At 38.1% G+C, this 25,054-nt stretch overlaps 1 protein-coding gene across 7 annotated transcripts in view; it reads left to right on the plus strand.

The window, feature by feature from the left end:
- Positions 1–25,054, plus strand: part of LOC129718254 (uncharacterized) — a 405,435-nt gene that overhangs the window by 332,515 nt on the left and 47,866 nt on the right. For 6 of the 7 annotated variants that reach the window (XM_055668845.1, XM_055668840.1, XM_055668842.1 and 3 more), the window contains 3 exons: positions 7,588–7,936; positions 8,176–8,571; positions 9,281–9,491. In XM_055668845.1, the coding sequence (XP_055524820.1) occupies positions 7,588–7,936; positions 8,176–8,571; positions 9,281–9,491 (956 nt within the window). The remainder of the gene's footprint in view (positions 1–7,587; positions 7,937–8,175; positions 8,572–9,280; positions 9,492–25,054) is intronic. The other variant, XM_055668843.1, reaches the window with a different exon arrangement.

The following is a 25,054-nucleotide window of genomic DNA, read 5'->3' on the forward strand; positions in this document are numbered from 1 at the left end:
CTTTTGCGGTTTCCAGGACTAAACTCTAGAATTGCGAAAAATTTAGATTGAGATGGTCAAACTATTAGACTCAGCTACTTTAGGGGCATGGGCCGTTGCGAACTTCGGGATTCACAATCTAATGCTTAATGTTTAGTTCCATCCATTGGTACTATTACCTAGATACCCTTCAATACTGGAATCTCGATAAGTGCTTGGATTTTTCAACATTTTGAATTTTAAGCCTTTTAGAATTTTATCCACATCATTAAGCAGAATTCTAAAATTTTGAACTGTGGTGCACTCGAATCATTGGATTTTCAGATACTGCTCCCTTCAAGTAATAAACTTTGAAAATTATAGAATTCGTGAATGGCTGGGCTTCTCAACTTAGTCTCCCAATCAACGGAGTTCTAGGGTTGCATTCTTGGTCCCTGAGGCTCTTAGGTTTCGCTGACTTCTAGCTTTGCAGAGTGCTTGTTAAATTTTTCTTCCCAAAATTTCATAACTTTTGAAGTAGTTAATCAATTTTCGATCTTTTTGAATAGCTTCTAGTTGTGAAAAAAAATACCAGAAAATTTAATCTGCGTGCTTTTCTATGCGTAATATATAAAATTATTGAAATTTTTGTCATGTTTTTAAATTGAATATTTTATGCCCTTCAAAATGAGACCAAGAGATATTTTTCATATTTGCCCCAAAAAGAATGACAAACAAATGAAAAACGCATTTTTTTTATGAAAATCATTAATAACTTTGAAAGGAATTGAGATATTCACGATATCGGAATTGCAAATTGTTTTTCTTAAAAAGCTCTAAAAGTCGTTCAAAGACAGTTTTAAGGTGGAACTTGAAATAAAGAAGTTAGAGTGCAAAATGTGTTTTTTTTTTTCAATATAAATCGGTTGTTTTCAAAGATAGAGAAAAACTTTTTTTCACAAAGCTACTTAAAATTATTGGAGCTATAACATTGTAGAAGAAGTTTTTTTTCCATCTACAAAGATAAAAAAGTTAGATACTTGATTGCACCGAAAATTTTGGTCACCCTAATTTTTGATAATTTTTTAATAACATATGTAACAACTTTGTAGAAGAAAGTTTTTCTCTAAAACATTGCTATAGAGCTCTAGACCCAAATTTCCCCCTAAATTTGGTTTCTGGACCATTGTGCACTGGTGCATCTGGGGTTCTCAATTTTTTAGCCCTGCGGACTTCTGGATTCACAGAATGCTTATGGAACTATTCAATTCTGAATCTTTGATCTAGATGTCCTGCAATACTATAAACTTTATAGTTTGTATTTCACAGTTCTGTGATTTTAAAGTTCCTGGCCTTTCAACATTTCGAATTCTTAGACGCTGGCTATTGAATTTTTTGAGCAAGTGTCTTGAACAATTCCAAAATATTTAGCACTTGAATTATTGGATTTGGAATTCTGAATTTTGAAAGTTTGGAACTCTGGAGCTCATGAATGTCAAAAATGTCGAAAAGGGAAAAACTTGCAGGGTAAAAAAAATTAAAAGAAGGATGAAAGTCCAAGCAAGTAAAACAAATAAAACAAGATCAGAAATGCTATAGAAAGTCAATGTTGACCTTGAAAGTATAAAAAAGGTCAACACCGTGAAAACGTTGACGTAATAAAAAAGAGAAAAGTTTGAAAATACCAGAAAAAAAAAACAAAAAATCCCAAATAGATTAAAAAAGTTCAAAGTTTCGACTTTCATTAATATACTTAACCTTTTGTGATCCAATCCACTTCGAACGGACGAAAAGGATAAAAAATGTTACGAATGTCAAAAATCCAAAGAGGTAAAACATGTTGAAAACGGTAAAATCGTTTAAATAGATCAACGGTCAGAAGTATCACAAAAGGTTAAGGATATTAATAAAAGTGAAGTATTTAAAAAAGGTAAAACATGGCCCTTTTAGTATCTCAAAGATAAAAAAAGAAGATATAATAGGTAGAAAATGTAAAAAGTATTGAAACTTACGAAAAATGTTAAGCATGTTCAAAATTGTTGAAAAAGATAAAGAAAGTTAAAAAAATTGTAAATGTAAAGAAAGTTATAAACCGTCGAAAATGTCAAAAAATTTTGAAGTGGAACAAATGAGAGAAAGACCAAAGAAAAGACCAAAATATCAAGACAATTAAAAAAAATTAAAAAATCCTAATCGTTAAAAAGTCGAAATTGTTTTAAAAATAACGTTAGTCACAGTTACTGACCTGAAGCTCAAACTGAAAAAAGAGAGATTATGACTTTCAGATCATTCCTGAGAGTTTCGGTGCCTCTAGCTACCATCATTTTTTCAGAGACTCAAATGTCTGTATTTTTGTATTATGTCTGTATTTCACCTTACACACTACGGGTTTTGTGCCTCAATACATAGGAGGCTCCATGAACTGCTTAAAATATGTTCCCTACCCTACGATGCGACACTTCGACGTAAGTTAATGCATTTCTAAGCTGGCTAGAGGCACCATAATTCACATCTCTCTAGAGCAACTATTTTGAGCTTTTTTCCTGTATGGACTGCAACCAGATGCAACCAGATTCCGTGATGTATTGTGAGATATATCTGGGTGTCTGCTTTATCCCGCACTTCTATTATTAGTTATACCGCTATTGAGAAGTGGCATGCTTATTATTTATCCGTGCTTGCGTGTGGTGTTTTTTACCCTCTCTTCGAAGCCCTTAGTGCTCTACTATACCGAGCTTCATTTCTCCTGCCAAATCGCGCCGCTTATAACTACTTAGAGAAGTGTCGTTGGGCGGCCTTCTGGTCAGTTTTTTTGAGAGGGACTTGTTTTTGCCTTATACCTCTCGCCAAATATCGCCACCCATAAATTACCTGGATAGGTTTCGTTGTGCGTCCTTTTTCCAGTTTTATTTATAAGAGAGACTTTTTTTGTTAAGAGGAAGACGAGAGTGGTAATGGAGCCTAAAATTATCCTAGGCTTAAGTCCTTTTTGACATCGAAAGGCCTGACTCTACTAGGATTCAAACCCACGACCATTCGCTTGACAAAGTGGACTTTTTAAACCTTGCGGCTACCCGGATCCTATTTTGAGCTTTAGGGCACCATTATTTTCACTTTTATCGACCAGTGTAATTAACAAATTTTTATCGACCAGTGTATTTAACAATTGAATATTTTCCGTAAAAATGTTATCTCTTGAGATTGGCTTATTGTGTTACCTCGGGGTGGCAAGAGTTTCTAACGTAAAATTCTCCGTAAGTAAGTTAAAGTACGATAAAATTATCAAACTGAAAATGAAATTGGCTGCATTTGCCGAAAAATGCAAATTCATTTTTTAAATACAAAAATAATCTGTCTGGCAACACTTCCGGTCCAAAATATTATTTTTTTCCTTGCTTTATTTTCTTCAGAAAACAATTCTCGTTATTTTTCAGACTTTCTTCGTCTGTAAATTTTAGTTTTGACGATAAATACTTTATCTTGCAACAAAGAGCGGGGGGTGTTGCAATCGACACTAAAATTGGGATTGTTCCAAAGTTGATAGATGAATGATTCCCCCAACTTTCAGCAAATTTGTAAAGTGCTTCTTCAGGTCACATCGTATGGGATGACCCATATGGGTCTCCCATTCCTTTTTGAGCTCTTTGGAAATCTGGATTACTGAGTTTTCCAATTTGCGAAAAATTTCTCTAAAAGACATTACAGTAAAGTCTTTTTTCACACGAGGGATGCGTTCCAAATTTGTATGGGATCGCTTGAAAAAAGAATTTTTCTAAGTTGCAAATATAACGGTGAAAAACGGTTTTAAAATGTTTGAACCTTGTTTGAATATGATAGTGGTCAATCTAGAGACCAAAATTCAACATTTTAAATGTTCAGTATTTGAACGAAAAATTGTGTTTTTTTTTAAACGGATATCCCGCATTATCAATAACCATAAACGGATGATAATGCAGATCGTTTAACGATAACCCACACAGTTGTGACTATATCCCGAACTAGTTGTTAAGCAAGTTCTATGGTTATTGATTATGCGGGATATGATTACCTTTGGCCTAAAACGGAAAACGTGATTGAAATGAGGTTGATATCTTGTTTCGTTTATGAGTAATTAAGAAAATTAACCCGCGTAAAAAACCGTGTAAAAAAAGATCTTACTGTAATGGAAATGACTAAGAATTGAGGTTTAAATGACAAAAAGCGCTTTCAAGGCGAGAAAATGTGACAATAGAAAACGATCGATTTCAGGATAAAAAAAGAACGTTTCTAAAGGCCAGGTTTCTCGTCATTGCGAATTGCCACTTGCAGGATGATTATCGTTCTGTTATCTTCAGCAGCGTTGAATGATGATGGTGTGATGAAATAAACCCGTGCGATTGTCTTAAATACCTACGGAGAGGACTAACGTGATAAGTGGGCGGGGCTACGCATACGGTATTATGGAAGAAAGTTGTTTTTCAGGTGTGCTCAGTCAAATACATAAGAACTGATGATGTATATCAATCTTTACTTTAATGAAAACATATAACTCTTTTTTTCTGATTTCGTATATCATTCTACTAAGACGCTCAAGAAAATATTTTCGAATTATAAACATAATAACTACCTTAATTGAATAATTTTGATGCGTTGAAAACAAGGCGCCGTGAGCCTGTGTTGCAACAAAAAAAAAAACCATACAAACATAAAATTGTTGCCGGAAGATTGCATTTTCGTTGCAAAGTCTGAAATCGCTGGAATAAAGTGCTGATGCTAGAAACCTTGTTTCCCGTGGTAGTGACAGTGAAATTTAATATCAATGACTATAGTTGTAAGAGGTAGGGAAAAATGATTATGTCACTCCTGTTTGATCAAATTTGCTGACTTCTTGGTCACCAAGAGGTGAAATAGTTCTTAGAAAAGTTGAAATTTTAGCAATTCTTGGTTTTTTATTCGAACTTTAACTCTGAAATTCGTGGTGGAACCTACTTCTAATAGTCGTTTTTTAAAAGAAGAATGATGGGACTTTCATTCAAAGTTATCGAAATTTTGGCCGCCATCGTGGACTCGCCCGTTATCTTGGATTATATCAGAACAGTGCATTCAAACGTATTCGCAACTACCGGTTTTCAATCAAGCATCAAGTAGTGGAGAAAAGCGCTAAAAGATAGATTCCCAGGTCCAAAATTGCTAAGTTCCAGTAAGACGATTATTTTCGAAACTTTTTTCGAGATATCACCAGAACTCGACGTTTCATGCATATCTAAAATATTTGGCATGCAAAAAATTCGATATAGACAATTTCATGTACTATTCCTGTGCATTTATTTCATTGATCAAAAAAGTGAAACTTTGACCGTTTTGAGACACGTGTTCCCAAGGTCCAATTGAGCTGAAATTTTGCATGGATGTTTTTTTCGAGAAGACGAAATTTTTGAGCAATACTTCTATGCCAAATTCGAATAGGCAATTTTTATTGCCACCCTAATATACACTGATCTAAACTTTTCTATACGGACTGGATTTACATCAAAAACAACTACAAGATACAATTTTTTTTTTGTAAGAAATGCGTTTCTTGGCTCTGAAAGCGTTAGTCAAAATTAAAAATTTTCTCATTCATTCAAAAACAACCAAACATTTTGGAAAAAGTTTTTTTTTATTCTATTGTATATAGGAATCCACTACTATATTCATCTTAATACCTATGTTGATCTCATCGCTCTTATTTGTCCAATTTACCGTCAAATTACCTCTCGATACTGTCGAGAGCTTGACAGTTTAACTTTGGAAAAAATAGTAGTTTGACTGTAAATTGTACAAATAAAAAGGATGAGATGAATATAAAAGCGGTTCCTCTAGTGGAAAAAGAGTCATGCAATACCTAATCAAATCTGACCTATTATATAAATGGTTATCAATATTAAAAAAAAAAAATAATACAGATCAGACAATATCAAGAATGTTGAAAATGTAAAATAGAGTATAATATATCAAAAATACCAAATAAGATATAAAATGTTGTAAAATTAAAAAGGTCAAAACAGTGAGAAAAATCACATTTAGAATGTTTAAAGTGGGAAAATAGTCGAAGAGGTTGTTTATAAGACACGACCGAAAGGTTAATTTAGAACTACGACAACCTGTTTTATATAAATGTATTTTTCGCAATAGGTTGGGGAATACACTTGATTGGGGTTGATCAATTCAACGGTGTGAATCGGTTAATTTAATTCTTTCAATTTTTTTGATTGATAACCTCAAAGAAAAGCGTTATTTTTCTGTAAGATTTGGACCTCTGTGACCATTATTTCCTTCTTTTATTCTGAAGAGAATGGTTAATTAGTAACCTTTAAGAGAATCGTTGATTTTGACGTGCCTTTCACCGATGACATAGGAGATGACTGCAATAACTCTCTCTCTCTGAAAGCAAACTAGAGACATGTTAAGTAATGCTGTGCAGTTTGCTGGTTCGTCCGTCTACTGTGAAACGCTGCGATTGCATGGGTCGCCTGTTCAGCTTTGCTTCGCTAAAATCAGCTTCTGCTCTGTCGGTTGCGGGTCGAGTCATTTTCCAGTATGAGTCAACCGGTTTTTTGCTGCAGAAATCGTTAAGCCTATTACAAAAGTCAACAGCGTTGGACAACGTAATTGTATTCTTCTAACAAAAAAGGCATTAAAAGGGGGCAACCTTAGTGACGCACTCGATATTTTAGGTTTTCGAATTGGTACCCCTATATATGTTGTTGTAAGTCGCAATTCTACGCCAAACAACAGTAGTAAAAAAATTACAAAATGTCAAAAAAGTCAAAATACATTACGTCAAGTAAAAAGAAATATAAAGCGTCAAATATTAAAAATATCTGAATTTATTTAATGTGATAAACAAGGCCGGAAAAGGTTGAAGAAACTAAAAATTGTCAAAAAAATAAACAGTTAGAAGGTCCCCAATTCAATAATGTGATAAAAATATCCCGAAAAAATTGTTAAAAAAGCATGTTGAAATGTTAATAAAGGTAAAGTATATCAGAAAACTCGAAAATGTTAAAAACTTCGTTGTGGAAGTCTCAAAATTAGTACAAAATGTAAAAATGTTTAACAGAAAAGGTTAAAAAATATCAACAATGTCAGAAATGCTAAAAGGGACAAATCTGTCAAGAATGTTCTTAGACTGAAATCTGCACTGTCGACTGCTGCTTTGGTTTTTCTCCTCCATCGAAAGCCCAAAAATACTGGAAGTTTCAATTAAACAGAAAATGTTTGAAAACAGCCCGACTTTTTTCCACTTGTACAGCAAATTCTTGATTTGACTCGTTTTCGATCAATCGTTCGTGTTATTCTATTCCAACTAATTTTTCGTTGTCGCCTTTGTTTTACGCATTGTTTTTTTTACACCTCATCAGAATAAAACCATCATATTTAGCCGTTCGTGACCCATTTAACAACCATTTCATTGCTCGCATGAGAACTAAAATGCAACATGAACTAACAAACGCTCGGTTGTTTGGTTTCTTACTCACTCTTTATCACATATACAAACATACATACAAGATTTGATTTCCTTGCCATCGTGTTAAACTTAATTAATTGAATTTCGTTTTATTTCCCTTCGTTCTTCATGAAAAAAAAAAAAACTCAAATAACACACAGATTCCGGCCAAGTGGTGCTCCGTCAGAAGCAACAACATCCGAACCAAGCGCTCGCTATCGAAGAAGATGAGCGAAAAACCCGACGGATATCGTACCTGCGGGCGACGGCACACGACAACCTGTTCCAGCTGATGGAGAGCTCCGACCCATCGGACAGCAGTCCGATGTCTTTGCCGCCCGATACGCCGGACACCGAACCGGAAGCGATTGGCACCGATCAGCAATCGTCGTCACTATCACCCCCATCAGCGTCGTCGGTACCAGTCACGGACTCGACGGCGGCTCCGTCGGTTGTTGGTCAACCGACGCATCAACTTCAGCAGCAACAATTTCCACAGCAGCTGAAAAGGTAAGAAGCGGAACATTTCCTCATTCCGGCCTTTTTTTTTCTTGGGGTTTTCATCCAATGGGCGGGTTGATGAAACAAAAATTTACACGAACCGGATCCATTATTACGAACACCGAAGCGCCGTTCTGGTTCTAATTAGCAATATTTCTTGTTCGATTCTTCCTTCCTTTAACATGGCTTCACGCAAACGTTCGTTTGCGTTTCTCTACCTGCGATCGAATGCGAACGGAAACTATCAGCGCGTATCGTCCTTGGCGGCGTCCGCGTTTTACCAGCGACATTCAACCGTTGCGAAGGCTGTTCGATGAATCAGCGCCGATCGTCAATCTGCCGCCGATTCTAGAGCAGCAACCGTTAATCGTCAGCTCCGCATCAGTTAACGATCTGTCTAAGCTACCGGCGGTGCCGGCTGACAGTGATGACGGTGAGCCCTGCTCGGATAAGGAACCATCGCCGGGAGTCGGCACTCGAAGCCCCAGTCCGGTACCACGGGCAGTTTTCCAGAAGAGGTCGGCATCACTAACCACAACAACCCTAACCGATCAGATGCGGGGCTCCAGTTTGGGCAATCTGCACGTGATCACAACCACGTCCGCTTCCGGTGTCGTCACCAGGAGCTACTTTTTCGCCCAAAGGTTTGCCCACAACCGCTAGTGCCGCTGTCGTTGTTTGGCTTCTAATTATTATGAGCTAGAGTTTCGCTTCAACATTTAAAAAATCATTCCATCAGCTCACACAGTTATTGATGTTACTTGCCAAATTTCATCTTCACATGATCATGCTCATCATTATCATCATCAATTTTAATCACGGGTCCGCGTCCGTCCGGGTCCCCCCAAAACATAAGCAGTTTCATCTAGTGATGCAATCGCTTTCTCTTTCACTCGCTGCGCTCGCTCCCCTCTGCGCTTGTGTGTGCAGATGCATAATTTTACGCTCACATCTCCGCTGCGTTCGTGTGTAATGTTGTAATGATGCTGTTTATTGTTGTTTTCCTCTCTTTTGTTGACTTTTCCCCTTATGAATTATGACCGCGGTGCGTGGAAATCGCGCTGACTTTTGTGTGCACCGCGATGCGAAACGCGCGCGATGTCTTCGCACTGATTGCTGTTAACTGACCGTGTCTTGCTGCTCTCGCTGTCGAACCGCTAGACGAAAAATGCTAAATGTGTTACTCTTACCTGCCGTGTCCTGATTATGCAATTTGCGCACCTCTAACCTTACCGAAAGCCTTTGTAATCCTCTGTTATTTCTGTCAGTTGGAAAAAATGACCCCAAAGTGCATTCGATGTAATCGATGTTAATCGTTTTCGTTTTTTTTTCGTTGGTTTCCCCACGCAACAGCCACAGTGCCAAATCGAAAGCGCTGACCCATTTCCGGGACTCGCCGGCGGACCCCTCGGTGCCGGTCCTGCGCGAAGGCGAACTCAACATCAAGGTGACCCTGATCGACGGCAAGCGGTCCCAGGATCGCAGCTGGCGGACGGTTCATGCCGAACTACGCGGCACCCGGTTGCGGCTGACGCTAATTCGCGACGGGAAGAGCTCTAGTCAGGTGAGTTATGAGTGTTTTTTTTTTTTCGTTTTTTGATTGAACGTGCGGAACCTTGACCTTGGTTGGTGCCATTCTATCACGTACACATGGAAGGAGAAGAAAAAAATCCACTGTCAATTTGGCTTCTAAATTGAAACAAACGACTTCTATTAATACAAGCGACGAACCGTTTCCTGTGATGGCGATTGTGCGCGGGAAGCGTAGAACTCTCGTGTGCGAGTTGTGGTGCTGCTAATGAAGGGGTTTGCTGTAATCACTTTGGTTTTTTTAAAGACTTACGTTAACATTTGAAAAAAAAAAAAATAACAACAACGCATAAGTTACTGACCTTCTGTTTTGACGGTTTTTAGGTTGGCAATTTTAAGTGATGGAGACGAGAAAAATTTTCATTTGGTTCCGATTCTTTAGGTTTTACATCGACATTATTTTTATTTCACTGGCCTACAATAAGGTTTTATATTTATTGGCTCTTTAAAAAGTTTAAATTCATACAGCGATATTGTTTTAAAATTTCTGATTCCTAGAGTTACAAAATTTTCTCCTTAAAATAATACTTAATATTGATGCGAAATCAGTTGCTTTCATGTTTAGATTTCGACAAAACAGAGAATTTCAGTGGTTTCTCGAAAAATTAAAATACAAAATAATTCTGAAATAGTCTTTAAAATAAATTTGTTCATTTTCATAAGCTTTTAATTTTCTATATTCTTTCGAGCGATTATTTTTGAATCTCCTTGATTTCTGGTTTCTAGGCTTTCCGTGGATTTTCCGAAGCCATGAGGTTTTTCGAAGTAATTTACTTCTGAATTTACGGTTTTTGGAACTCTGGATTTTCGAATTTTGGTCTATGACTATCTATACCTTTGGAATTCTTGATGCCTTGGATTCTCATTTTGATTCTTGAGAGTGCTTATTGAACTTGTCGAACGTGTTTGTTTGATGTTTGAAATCATCGAAATCTTCATTTCTTTGATTTCTTGGTACTTTGAATATAAAAATCTTTGGACTTTTGAGCACTTTGGATTCTTTGTCGTCGACTATCGAAATTTTGCCCTCTTCAGCAAGTAGGGTGCTGATGTTTTGACCTGCGGGGCATATAAATTATTGGATTTTCAAACTTTCGTTCCCATAAGCGCATTAGGGGTTTTTAGCTCCTAAAGTTTGAGACTGGAACTCAAATATGATAGAAAAAATTAAAAAAAATAAAAACAATGTTGAAAAAGTAAAAAGGCCACTAAAAGACAAAGAAGATAAAAAAGCTACAAAAGGTCGGATGAGATAGAAAATATCATAGATGTTAAAAATCATAAAAAATCCAAAATCGGTCAAAAATAAAAAAAAAATTTAAACTGTTTGAAAATGTTGAAAAAAGGTAAAACCCGTTAGCAAAGCTCGACGGTAATGAAGAAGGCAAAATATTTTAAAAGGAACAAAATTTTTTAAAACGGGGAAAAAAGGTTAAAAATATATCGCAATTTAATAAAAATGTTGAAAGTGACAGATCAAAGTAGCTCAAAATGAAAATGACAAAAAAAATATAAACGATCAAGAATTTTCAAAAATAAAATTAAAAGTTGGAAAAAAATCAATATCTTAAAAAAAGAAAAAAGAAAAGAAGATAGAAAATGTGAACCAAAAATTCGAAAAAAGGTAAAAACAAATTGGAAAAAGGGCAAAAAAAGGGAAAAAGTTGAAAAAAGTGAAAATTGTTGAAAAGGTAGTAACCACAGCAGCAGTAATAAAAAATGTTTTTGGAAAAGGTGTCAAAAATGTTAAAATACATAGAAAATTTTGCAAGTGAAACAAGTCAAAATATGTTGAAATGTAGAAAAAAAGGATTGATAAAAAACTAAAAAATTATAAGCATAACGAAAATGGTCCAAGTCTCCAAAAGATATTTAAAAAATGCTCCCAAGTATTAAAAAAAAAATAAAATCGTCAAAGCAGTATTCTAAACTTGTAGAATATGTCAAAAAATCGAAATAGTCAAGTCCAGAGGGAAGAAAAGTGAAAAACAAAAAAAAAAGAAAAGTAGTAGAATATTTAATTTAAATTTAAATTGGTGATTGAATTTGAGATAAAAAATAGTGAAATTTAAATCCTATAAATTCATAACAAAAAAAAATAACAAAAAAAATAGAAAGCCGAAAAATCGTGCTTCAAGTGAACAAATATAGATAAGAAGTCAACAGAAAAAGTAGCAGTAAAATTGCAAATATGATGTTTAAAGTCAAATTTAGAAGTTAAGAGAACAAAACCAAAATAAAAATTTGAAAGTAAACTCAGAATAAGAGATAAGAAAATGAAAAAAAATTAGTATATCATATCAAGATAGGGTACCTGTTTTATTAATTGTTTTATTATTGTTTTTCTCAATTTTTCTATTTAACATACGCTTTTCTGTATCACCAACAAATACAAGAAATTATAAAAATAGAATAGAATAAAATAACAAGTAGTGCGTTTATTTTTGGCTTCCTGGAATTAGCTTCACTCATATCATACTATCGAATCGTTCTGCACGTTGATAATAGAAACTCTGTGACACACATTCTGTGGGCGAAGTAATTTCAAATGGCAAAGTAATTTTAAAAGGCAAAGTAATTTTTATTGCGTTTCCTAGCTCAATCAAACAGTGTTTTTGTTCTTATAATCGGATGTTCATGTCACGTAGCTGAACTAACTCTTGCTGTCATCCGATTCAATAGTCCACCAATTGCGTCACATAGACCTTTACCGTGTGATGTTGCAAAAGTATTTCTCTCTGCGTCAATGTCATATTTTGATTTGAGCTGGCAAAGACCATGAAGACCATGAATACTATTCTTTTTATGTGATTAGTCGGTTTCTACCATTCACTGAGTTCAGCTTTTAAATCTCTCGGTAAAACTCCACAAAAAGGTTCTGAATCAACAAAGTTAGTGGATGACCTCTGTCTGGCTAAGGAGTTAGCCTTTTTATTTCCTTCGATTTCACAGTGACCAGGTTCGCAGTATAAATTATCCTGGTTTTTTTTAGCCAGCTGTTGGCGCGCTAGGATGCATTCCTGAATCATTCATTTTGAAACCGTCTGTCTAGAGGTAAAGTGAGCCTGCCCATCTTTTTCCCAACTTTCGTTTATTAGATTATTCTTTTGGAAATCTTTTATTGGATTATTTCTTTCAGATTGTTCTCCTTCTTTTAGATTAACCTGCCGATTAAACCTCAAAGCGCTTTTTTAGCTTTTTGTTGAATCACCCGATGAAGTAAAAGAAAATGAAACTTTTGATGGAGTACTTCTCATAGCTCAGAAATCAATGCACAGGCCAATCTGTGGATTTTATCAAGCTCAGCCTGAGTGGATATTTCAGTCGCTTCCGGCCACCAAACTAATGAGGCGCAGGTTATTCTTGGTCTGATTATTGTTATATACATACATCCAATGTATCATGTTGGGTTCGTACCTATCTATGCCATGCCTATTTGCATTGAATTGTAAGATGCATTATCTAATGCTCCCTCAATATCCAGAAAAGCTGCCATGAAAATTTCCTTGACTTGGATGGAATTTTCAATATTTCCCACTAACATGTGTAACGCGTTAGTGGATGATATGTTATTGTTGCGAGCAAATTAAAATTTACTCAATGGATTTACATGGCTTTACATGATGATCTATTAGTTTTTCCATAATTTTTGAAAAGATGGATGTTAGGATAATTGTCCTATGCCGTCTTCCGACTTTTGGCATAAAAATAACTCTAGTTTGTCTTCATTATATGTAATTTTGTATTAGACTCACTTCAAACATCTTCGTTTTAATTAAAATAATGAGTTTCTTGCTCTTCTGGAGCATAACCGTTCGATTTACTGAATATGGAGCAGGAAAGTTCTTGGAATTCAATCCAAGACGGACTTGAGCTTAGCTGTTCTTCCGTTGCACCTGGGAAACCTAAACCGTTGGAAGGTGCTTCAGATAGGGTTTTTTACAACCTGGCTGCAGGAATGTTTTGGTTGAAAAAGTTATTTTTCTACGAATAATGGCGCGAGTTTAGAGTCTGTTGCTACCTAAAATGGCGGAAAAAGGAGTCCCATTTGGGCGTGGCCCCAACAGCCTACCTATGAGTTGATTTAAATCGAATCCACATTGTAAAATGAGACTTTAGTGTATGTTCAAAAAGTAAAAAGCGTAAACAGATCAAAACTTCCAAAAAATGGTGAAAAAATGCTAAGAACTGTTTTTAAAACAAACTGTCAGAACAGTAATAAGAAATGAAAATGTTAAAAAGTCGAAATGATGATTCTCAAGATGGAATAAGGCACAATGCAGCAAATGTGGGGAAAATAATACTGAGGAATTCTTTTTTCCCTCTTTCTCTCTGTCGTTTTTCTCTCTCTCTCTCTCTCTCTCTCTGTCGTTTTCTCCTCTCTCTCCGTCGTTTTCTCCTCACTCTCTCCCTCATTCTCTCTCTCACACGCTCTCTCACTCTCTGTCGTTTTTTCTCTTTCTCTGTCGTTTTTTCTCTCTCTCTCACTCTCCCTCTCCCTCTGTCGTTTTTTCTCTCTCTCTCGGTCGTTTTTCTCTCTCTCTCTGTCTTTTTTTTTCTCTCTCTCTATCGTTTTCTCTCTCTCTCTCTCGCTCTCTGTCGTTTTTCCTTTCTCTTTCTCTGTCGTTTTTTCTCTATCTCTTTGTCGTTTTCTCTCTCTCTGTCGTTTTTCTGTCTTTCTGTCGTTTTTTCTCTCGCTCTCTGTCGTTTTTTCTCTATCTCTGTCGTTATTTTTCTCTCCCTATTTCGTTTTTTCTCTCTATCTCTCTCTCTTTCTGTCGTTTTTTCTCTCTCTCTGTCGTTTTTTTTCTCTCTCTGTCGTTTTTTCTCTCTTCCTCTCTCTGTGCCTTTTTTATCTCTCTCTCTCTCTCTCTCTCTCTCTCTCTCTCTCTCTCTGTGTCGTTTTTTCTTCTCTCTCTCTGTCGTTTTTTCTCTCTCTCTCTGTCGTTTTTTTCTCTGTCTTTTTTCTCTCTTTCTGGCTTTTTTTGTCTCTATCTCTGTCTTTTCTTCTCTCTCACTGTCTTTTTCTCTCTCTCACTGTCTATTTCTCTCTCTGTCTTTTTTCTTTCTCTCTATCCTTTTCTCGCTCTGTCTTTTTTCTTACTCTTTCTCTCTCTCTCTCTGACTCTCTCAAACTGCCTCTCCTCTCAATCTTTTCAAAATTCACTCATTTTTATCAAAAACGAGAAAATGCTAAAAATACCAACAATATTAAACGAAATAAGAGGAAACGTCAAATACTGAATATGTCAGATATAATAAAAATGTTGAAAAGTTTTGCTCTAAAACAATGCCACAAATGTTTAAACTGTGTTAATGATGTAAGAAATGAAAAAGAAATTGATGAAAGTAAAAATTTAAACAACGTTAGAAGTGTAAAAATGCCTTATATGAGTGTCAAAAACGGACGAAATGTCTTGACGTTAAAGCACCACACATAGCAGATACGCAAAATTTAAAACAAAAGTTATAAAAATATAGAAATTTCGCAACTAAGACATCGGAAATAGTAAAAATATCAACACAGTAGAAATAGAAAAAAAAACAAAAACAACTTCAAAATGTCAAATCGAAGAAAAAATTCAAAATATTTGAAAATGGCCAAGAAAGCCAAAAATAACGAAAATTACGAATTTATCTAGGTGCCAAAAATGTGTTTTTTTTTCAAATCGAATAAATCTTTTTTGTTAAAATGTGAAAACATGTTAAAATCATAAACATGATGAAAAGACATAGGCACCAGTTTTATTGGTATAATAATAAACTTCTGAGATTTTCAAATTTATAAATTTCACGAAAACGCGCTGAAAGACGCAAGCTATCAATCATAAACTTGTATGGAAATTGTCAATTTTTTCTAGCGAAAGAGTTATTCTTTAATTTGCTACATCAAGTACAGATAAGGATAAAAAATTTTAGACTTCTCTAAAGGATGTTTTTCGGATTGAAAGATTTCCCAATCAGAAATAGACACACACACACTTTTGAACTTACTCTGTACATTTTATGAAAGGTTCGAAATTTATTCCATGGTACCAATCATATGTAGGTTATCATCTTGCTAGAATAATATTGCGTTAACATTGTTGCTCCCAGAATGCTCCCTTGGGGGACATTCAAGACCTTTGTAACCTACGCAGAAATTCGTGGATAAGAACATAAGGATAACATAGATGAAGAAAAGAATATAGGGCGTCTGCCCAAAATCAAAAATCAATAAAAAACAAAAATTATTTAAAAATGATTCAGAATTGATATTTAAGTGACGATAAATATCAGGATCCCCCAACTAGTCTCGAAGTACAATGGTGGTCCAAGAAGCCAATGATCGTACATTCGAATTATGGCTCGGGAGAGACAGTTGGTGTTCTAACCAAACTGGGGGCACTTAAACTCACATGAATTTATGGCAACTTGTTTGAGTATTGGGGCTTATTTTAAAATTTTTGGCGACCATGAATTTTTGTTACCCACATGAAATAACGAAAATATGCAGAAAACTCTTGTAGAATGTTCCATAGCAATTACACTCGAAGACTTTTAACTAAGAAGCCTGTGAATTATTAAGCTGGTTGACAGCACAATTTTCTCTATTGATATTTGTTCCAACCTCCAAAGAATATAGACGTTAAAGCTACAACTAGTCTTTTATTTGTTGGAGACTACAACAATTCTTGGCGACGAGGACAATTTTAAGCTGCTTCAAGACTCTTGCAAGATGTCCGACCAGGATTTGAAAAACGCGATTCTCCGACTAACCGAACTGGTAGTCAACCAACAAGAGCAGATTCAACTCCTCAAGCGAATCGGTCAAGCCAGCCAACCGGGAAGCGAGAAGATAATCGAATCGTTGGCCACGGGAATTGAAGATTTTTACTACGATCCTGACGGTGGAGTGTTCTTCGACGCGTGGTTTGCTCGCTACGAAGATGTCTTCAAGGTCGACGGCAAGAATCTAGACGATCCAGCGAAGGTGAGGCTACTCTTAAGAAAAATCGGCACCCAGTTCCACGAGCGATACGTAAATAGTATCCTGCCAAGACATCCCCGCGATTTTGGCCTGGACGAAACGGTGGAGAAACTTAAGAAACTTTTTGGTCATCAAACCTCGCTGTTCAACGATCGTTACCGTTGTCTTCAGTATACTAAGAACGAAGCAGACGATTTTTCAAGTTATGCTGCCTCTGTGAACAAGCATTGCGAAGCATTCCAACTCACCAAGCTCACCGATGACCAATTCAAGGCGCTACGTTTTATTTGCGGTCTACAATCTCCCCGCGATGCAGACATCCGAACTCGATTGATCGGCAAATTGGAAGCTGAAGAGCATGCTCCGCCAGCAGACGGCACAAAGCTAACCTTGGAAAATCTCGTCGAGGAGTGTCATCGGTTCAACAATCTAAAGCAGGACACCAAGTTGGTAGAGAAGCCCGTTCCGGAAAAATCCGTCGTCAACGCTGTTTCCACCAAGCCTGCTAAGAAAAAACAACCGAAATCTCCGTGCAGGTTTTGCGATGATTTACATTTCGTAAAGGAATGTTCCTATCAAGACCACAATTGCAACAAGTGCAAACGAAAAGGGCATAAAGAAGGTTACTGCTCATCCGCTGAATCAAAATCAAAGCCAGCAAAGAAGTTCGAAAAACAAAAGTACAAGGCATTTGTGAAGTCCAAAGGAATTTCAGTAAAACGCATCGATCTTCAAGGGAAGAGGAAATACGTTACTGTTGGAATCAATGGCAAAGAAGCTGTCCTTCAGTTAGATTGCGCTTCTGATATCACCATTATTTCTACGCAGACCTGGGAGGCGATAGGCAAACCAGCCATCAGAGAAACTGACATAACCGCCATCAGCGCTTCCGGAGACAAGATTAACATGGCTGGTGAGTTCCTTGCAGACATAACCATCCGAAGCGTGACAAAAGCTGGCATTGTCTATGTGTCATCAAGCCCGGATTTGAATGTCCTTGGAATTGAAACAATCGATCTATTCTATCTATGGTCGATTCCTTTCAACTCACTGGTCAATGCTGTGCATCAGAAGCCGGAAGAAATTGAGCAAAAGCTGCGTACGAAGTTCCCGGAAGTGTTCCAGAGCACACTTGGCCGGTGTACCAAGGCAAAAGTTAAACTCTACCTGAAGCCCAACGTCCGTCCCGTGTACTGTCCCAAGAGACCAGTTGCATATGCTGCTCTTCCCAAGGTGGATGCCGAACTTCAACGTCTTCAGGACAAGGGAATTATCTCACCAGTGAAGTTTTCCGACTGGGCAACTCCAATAGTAGTGGTCCGTAAGTCAGACAACGTTTCCGTCCGTATCTGTGGCGACTATTCTACAGGGTTAAACAATGCGCTAGAATCAGATGCCCATCCGCTACCACATCCAGATGATATTTTTGCTGATCTAGCTGGCTGCCGTTATTTCTCCCAACTCGATTTTTCTGATGCGTACCTGCAAGTCGAGATTGAAGAGGAATCACAAAAGTATCTGACGATAAACACTCATCGAGGACTGTTCAAATACAACCGTCTGCCGCCTGGAATCAAGTCCGCTCCTGGTGCCTTCCAAAGGATTATTGACAGTATGGTCGTTGGTATTCCTGGAGTAAAACCGTATCTAGACGATATCATGATTTCTGGTAAGACAAAAGAAGAACACAATCGAAGCCTTCATGAGGTCCTGGAGCGGATCAAAACGTACGGTTTTCATCTGAAGATCGAAAAATGTCGATTTGGTCTATCACAAATTAAGTTCCTAGGCCATATCATCGACAAAGATGGCTTACGACCTGATCCCGCGAAGACAACCGCAATTTCGCAAATGCCAGCTCCAACCAACGTATCACAGCTTCGATCGTATCTTGGAGCTATCAATTATTATGGGCGTTTTGTCAAGCAGATGAAAGAGCTAAGAGCACCCATGGATTATTTACTGAAACAAAACGTGAAATGGGAATGGACTGCGAACTGTCAGAAGTCGTTCGACAAGTTCAAAATGCTGCTCACTTCCGACTTGTTGCTTACACATTTTGACCCGAACAAAGAAATCATCGTCGCAGGTGATGCATCCAAAAATGGCTTGGGCGCTGTTATTATGCATCGTTTTCCGAATGGATCAGTGAAGGCTATTTCGCACATTTCAAGATCTCTAACTCCTGCGGAGCAAAATTACGGCCAGATAGAAAAAGAAGCTTTGGCACTGGTTTTTGCTGTAACACGGTTTCATAAGATGGTATTCGGCCGGAAGTTTACCTTGCAGACTGATCACCAACCACTTCTTAAGGTGTTCGGGAGCAAAAAAGGGATTCCGGTATACACGGCTAACCGGCTTCAACGCTGGGCGCTTACGTTAATGCTGTACGATTTTGACATCCAGTTTGTGCGCACTGAAGACTTTGGACACGCTGACCTCCTTTCACGACTAATGAAATGCCATCCAACAACTGACGAAGAGTATGTCATTGCTTCTGTCCGAATGGAAGCCGATGTCAACACCGTTCTCAGTGATTCTACTTCAAGTCTACCTGTGACGTCTGAAATGATCGCTACTGAAACATCGAAAGATCCTGTTCTCCAGTTGGTGGTGTTCCATATCAATGAAGGATGGCCCAATCATTCCAAAGCAATTAATGATCCAGTTGTCCAACAATTCTTTATCCGCCGAGACAGTCTGCTGATCGTCCAAGGTTGCATCATGTTCGGCGATAGAGTTGTTGTGCCAAACCGCTTTCGCAAACGCATTCTTCAGCAACTACATCGAGGCCATCCGGGGATGGAGTGAATGAAATCCCTAGCAATAAGTTTCGTGTACTGGCCTAACATCGATGATGCCGTCGAAAAATATGTTCGATGCTGCAGACCCTGTGCTGAAGCTGCTAAATCACCACGCAAGACGGACCTGGAGTCGTGGCCCATTCCATCGAAGCCGTGGGAACGAGTCCATATCGATTATGCTGGCCCGATTAATGGATACTACTACTTTCTGGTAATTGACGCATATTCAAAATGGCCAGAAATCTACCGCACTCGAAGCACAAACACAACGAAAACGTTGGAAATGCTAGACGAGATTTTTTCAAGACTCGGCAATCCAAAAATTCTGGTTTCGGATAATGGCCTGCAATTTGTTAGCGCCCGATTCAAGCAATTCTGTGATGAAGCTGGAATCACCCACTTAACAATTGCGCCCTACCATCCACAGTCTAATGGACAGGCTGAGCGCTTTGTGGACACTTTGAAAAGAGGACTCAAGAAGTTACGAGAGGGAGGAAATCCAGCAACTTTCCGACATCTTCAAACTTTCCTTTCCGTTTACCGGTCCACACCCAATCAAAGTGCTCGTGATCATAAGTCACCTGCAGAACTTTTTCTAGGTAGACCCCTCACTACTACACTGGATCTTCTTAAGCCCCGAAAATCAAGCACACCAGCTGTAAACAGTAAGCAGAATAACCAGTTCAATCAACACCATGGTACCGTCAAGAGAGAGTTCTCCGCTGATGATTTAGTGTACGCAGAGGTTCATCATCACAATCAAACCTCATGGGTTCCTGGCAAGGTGATTGAGAGAAAAGGCTCCGTCATGTATGCTGTACTTCTGGACACCGGTCGTCTCATCCGTTCTCATACGAATCAGCTACGACAGCGTCATCTAGAATCCATTAGTGAAGCTACTGAATCAAATTTACCATGGACCGTGCTGCTTGAGGAATTTGGAATGCAAAATCTGTGTACTCCATGTTCGGATGAAACTGCCGATCCTGATTCCAAAGAAACTCAACAACCGCCTGAAATGCTGCCAGAAGTGGCACACCCAATTCAACAATTGCCTGAAGTATTGCACCCTGCCGAACCAACATTGGACCAAGAAAAGGTTCTAGCACTAGAAGTCGTTGTTGAAGGCATCAATCCGCAGTGCTCCAATCAACCCGTTCGTAACCGAAGGCTTCCGGCATGGCTCGGATCCTACGATCTCTTTTAAGGGGGAGATGTTCCATAGCAATTACACTCGAAGACTTTTAACTAAGAAGCCTGTGAATTATTAAGCTGGTTGACAGCACAATTTTCTCTATTGATATTTGTTCCAACCTCCAAAGAATATAGACGTTAAAGCTACAACTAGTCTTTTATTTGTTGGAGACTACAACATAGAAAACTTAGAATACCAGTGATACCAAGATGTTGCTTGGAATTTCGGAAACTCAGCCTTCAATGGCGTCAAATCTATTTCAATGTTTTTCACTGCCAGCTTTTATTACTAAACCGAGTATAGATAATTTCGATAGTTACTTAATTGACGAAACGTACCGCAAGTATAATTACTCGAAATTTGTATCATGAAAACACCGCCGGAAAGTTCGGGTGGGAGAGTTTAGATAGAGGAACGATCGACTGAGAAGAGAAGACCGACCGAGGACCCACGTTCCGGCTTAGTCCGGAACCGAACCGATAGACACTAATAATAAAACTTCGGCGGACACCGGTGACAATTAAAGGGTTGTATTCTCGTTGGCCACAAATCATGATACCGCAAGTTGCTAGTTTGCAATTAGGATTTGAATTATGTGTATGTTTTGTTTTGCTTCTTTTCCTATTTTTCGGGAAGGCTTGCGGCGGGTCGTTGTGCGGTTATTGTTGCGTGAATTATGACCACGACTGGCCGCTGTTGCGGCAAGAGACGACGTCACGCGTTGCTCACGAACCGCGTACAGATAAAACAGAAACACTTTCGCTCCGTGCTCTGACCAGCGGAAAAGGAGATAAATTTTCCTTTTATAACTAGCTATTTGTTTGAAAATGAAAGCGCAGTTACAGTTTCGTATCTCATTTGAGGAGTCACGCCCTCTAGAGATGGAACAAGCAGAATTTTATGGTGATTTTTCGCAAGACACACCCAAAAGTTGAAGTTACTATTATTGCTTATGTCACCCCATCAAACCCGGTTGGGTTGACTGTAATCCGAAACAATCCAAAATAATTGGCTAATTTTTCATGACGAAAAGCACAACTAGGCGTATCGAATTGGAGCCGGTCACAGGTGCTGCGAAGCCAATGCCAAGGTTGCCGAGAAGAGACGTGTCACTCGCGACTTGACACTAGTGCTTCTCAATCAAATTTTAAAGCCACTCGGTGATTAGCCTAAGCGTGCGCCAATCAGTTTCACAGCTCGTACAAGGTGAGATAATAGAAGAAAAAAAAACTTAACGAACCTAAAATGAACACGCCATTTATTCAAACAGGCCCCCGCGTCGGGTGCGTGTCTGTGTGTATTGCGTTGTTTTCCTTCCCAATCGGATACGGGTGCGAATTCCATCGGTGTACTCAATCAAAATCATCGGCGACGATTAGCCGAAAATGGGATTCATTTGATACACTGGCAACGGAACACCAGACTAAACTGATTTACGCAATTCAGAATGGTTCAATGACGCGGACTTTATTTTCGGTTCGTGTTCTAAACTTGGACTGAACTCCAAATGTTTATGCTAATGAAAAATGAATCGCGGCTGCCTACTTTTCAAGCAAACGGACAGCGACAGCAAAAAAATCGACAGCAAAAAAAAAGCGCAAGCCAATGCACTTTCTACAAATTTCGTTGCAAATTGGAAACTCCCAACGCGAGAGCGGCTGTTTTTCCACGGATCGACGCGCGACGCGAGGAGGTTGAATAATTCACAACCTCAAAACTTCACCTTTCTCCGAAAGCTCGAGAGAGAGAGGGAGAGAGAGAAAGACAGAAACTGATCAACAGTCAGTCAATTTGCAGCACAGCTTTTCCTATTGCTTGCTATCCTTCCGTGGTGGCCTCGTAATGGTTCGCCTCTCTTTTTCTGATCCCCGCCAAGGAGACGAAAACGGCCGAAATTTAAATGGATTTCATTTTCTTTCGAATTTGCAATTTAGCAAAAAAAAAGTACCGGGAGAAGCTAGGTAAAAGTTAATTCGAAAAGTTTGAATAATTTAACGTGAAAAACGGTCAAAAAACAAAATACTAAAACCAATTTTTCGGCAAACAAACAATCACATCGTTAACGGAGGACAAACCGAATCAAACAATTAATCAATCAATCGACCGCGTGGAGGCTGCAGAGCTCAACTTGAAGGCTAATAAAAATGATTTCCATCGCCTGCCATCAAATGCAGAGCAAGGTGGCTTAATCAAGGTGACTGCCGCGCTGCACTGCGGTATGTCATGACACACACATACAGACGAGCGAGTTGGACAATTTCCAACATTCAATGAAAACAAAACACAATCCGCTGAGTTCAAAGTCGAGCAAATAATTATCGCCTAGCAATTTTCGTTCTTTTTTTTCGACATGCCATGATGGGATTAGCCTTAAAATGTCCAAGCTCGCGTGCCTTTCTTTCTACCCTTGAATCTCCCATTCCTGTTGACTTGAAAGGCAGAGCAAATAAAACGGCCCACTCCATTTTCCTAAGCGAATAATCAATAGGAAACTTACTTATGGAGATGCACAGTAGGCAGTGAAAATCACCGATCGTAGTTTGCCACGGTGAAAGAGCACCGAAGTGTCAGCTCGAAGTAAATATATGAAGAAAAAAAAAACAGCAATTGTTTTAATTTGCAATGTCGTAATGCATTTAACTTAACGTTTCTCCGATATTATTGCTGCCCATTGAAGGTGCAATTAAACCCGCAAATGTGCGCAATACCGCGGCCGCGCCGGTTTTTATTTGTTCGGCATCAGTGCAATCCCGATGCACTGACTGGTTGAGGCCACCACCGTCATTATTATTGTGGATTGCTGCATCGTAAAAGAGCACTCCGGAGCGGCGCAGAACGCCGCTTGCAACAGTCAGTGCAGTGGAAAACTTAACCAGTCCGAATGAGGTACCCGTACCCTAGGTTTAGGCTTTTCTAATAAACTTAGGTTTGCGTTCAGAAAGCGTAAAGTGAGTTCAAAAATTTTTCTTCTCTTGGGTTTATAATTTTTTAGAGAAAAAAAAACTCCTTTCGCCTTAACGCATTTGCAATTAGGAGTCGCTTCAGTGAGTCACTATCATGAATTCTGGTTGAATCAACAACAAATCACAAATGTCGCTTTCTATCCAATTTGTTGCAGTTTAATTTGGGGGCTAATAATCGACACCTATAATTGTAAGACAGTCGCTGTGTAAATTTAAAGGAAAGGAAATAAATTGAAAGTAATATGACCTTCACCACAATTGAAGATATCGTTATGATAACAAGACAATTTTTTTGAATACTTTTGAACGATTCTTGAATAAAGTTCTGAGCGACTTTTCGTTCACTTTCCGACAATTTTTCGAAAGCTGTCAAGCTTTTTTTAGCATTTCTCAACAATTTTTCGCCTTTTTTTGGATGAAATTTCTAAAATACAGACCTCTGCTCGTTACTCAAAATTGTATTTACAGTTTTACGAAGCAACTTTGAAGACAACTTTTCGATGATAGTTTGCCGAATATTTAGTAGATTTTTGAAAGCTAAAACTCAACCACTTCTGAATGAATTTTAAAAATTTTCAACAATATTTTTTTCAGAATATTTAATTGATTTCTTAGCTCTAGTAACTTTTTTGATTTGCATTTTTACATTCGTTACCTTTTTTGATTGAAGCTTTTTTATCTGTTATATTCTACAACACCAGAAAGAATTTCATAATCACCTGCCTGTCGTAATTTTTGACGTCGGACTACGTCTTACAAACATATTCTGTTACTACACCTGAAGGTTGCCCCAAAACAGTGGTATAATAATTGGCATATCTTTCCAATTGCAAACCAGTGAAAAAATTTACTAAACATCAATTGGAAAAGCAGCGACTATCCTATCACGAACTCGGTTTCTGTTCCTGAAGTTTATTTCAGAAGATATTCTAACTAGCTCCGCCTTTATTCCAAGTTGTCACAGTTTGTCCCAGTTACGCAATACGAAAAATGAATCTTATTTTGTATTGGCATTCAGCGCAGCCGAACCGATAGAGCTCTTAGAAACGCAACAATATAACACGTATCGTGTAGTGTTGCGCCAAGGATGACCATCAAATTGTTCTCGTGAAAGCAACGGTTTCGTGTTGCATATTGCCGATGTGCGACTGGGGGAAAATTCGGTTCGTGCTTACATAAACTGGTGGCAGATATCAGGTTGAAGTTCGAAATTCTACTGTGATGTCAAACTATAATTGTCTTTTTTCAAGACGTTACATAAATTTGAATGAAGCGTGTGAATTTTCTAAAACGGATTCAGCATTGTTAACAGAACATGCCGAACTTTTCTGTTTGAAATCGGATTAGTTTCGTATATACCGCTGGTTATGTACAAGGTTATCGAGTTGTGGTGAATATCACACTACTACGCATCTGTAGCGGCTTTTAAGAGCCCCACGTCTACCATGCGGTCGTGTCTTGGATACCACCTTCCTATTTTTTTAATCACACTTTTATTAGACAGCACACTGCATAAGCCTGTAGTGGTCTAATCCGCCAATACTCACAATAATAATTGTCTTTCTTGGATTTTTGAGACAAGAAAGATTTTCGGAACTTGTATTT

Source organism: Wyeomyia smithii, chromosome 1 (genome assembly GCF_029784165.1).
Source record: "Wyeomyia smithii strain HCP4-BCI-WySm-NY-G18 chromosome 1, ASM2978416v1, whole genome shotgun sequence".
NCBI classification, from domain to species: domain Eukaryota; kingdom Metazoa; phylum Arthropoda; class Insecta; order Diptera; family Culicidae; genus Wyeomyia; species Wyeomyia smithii.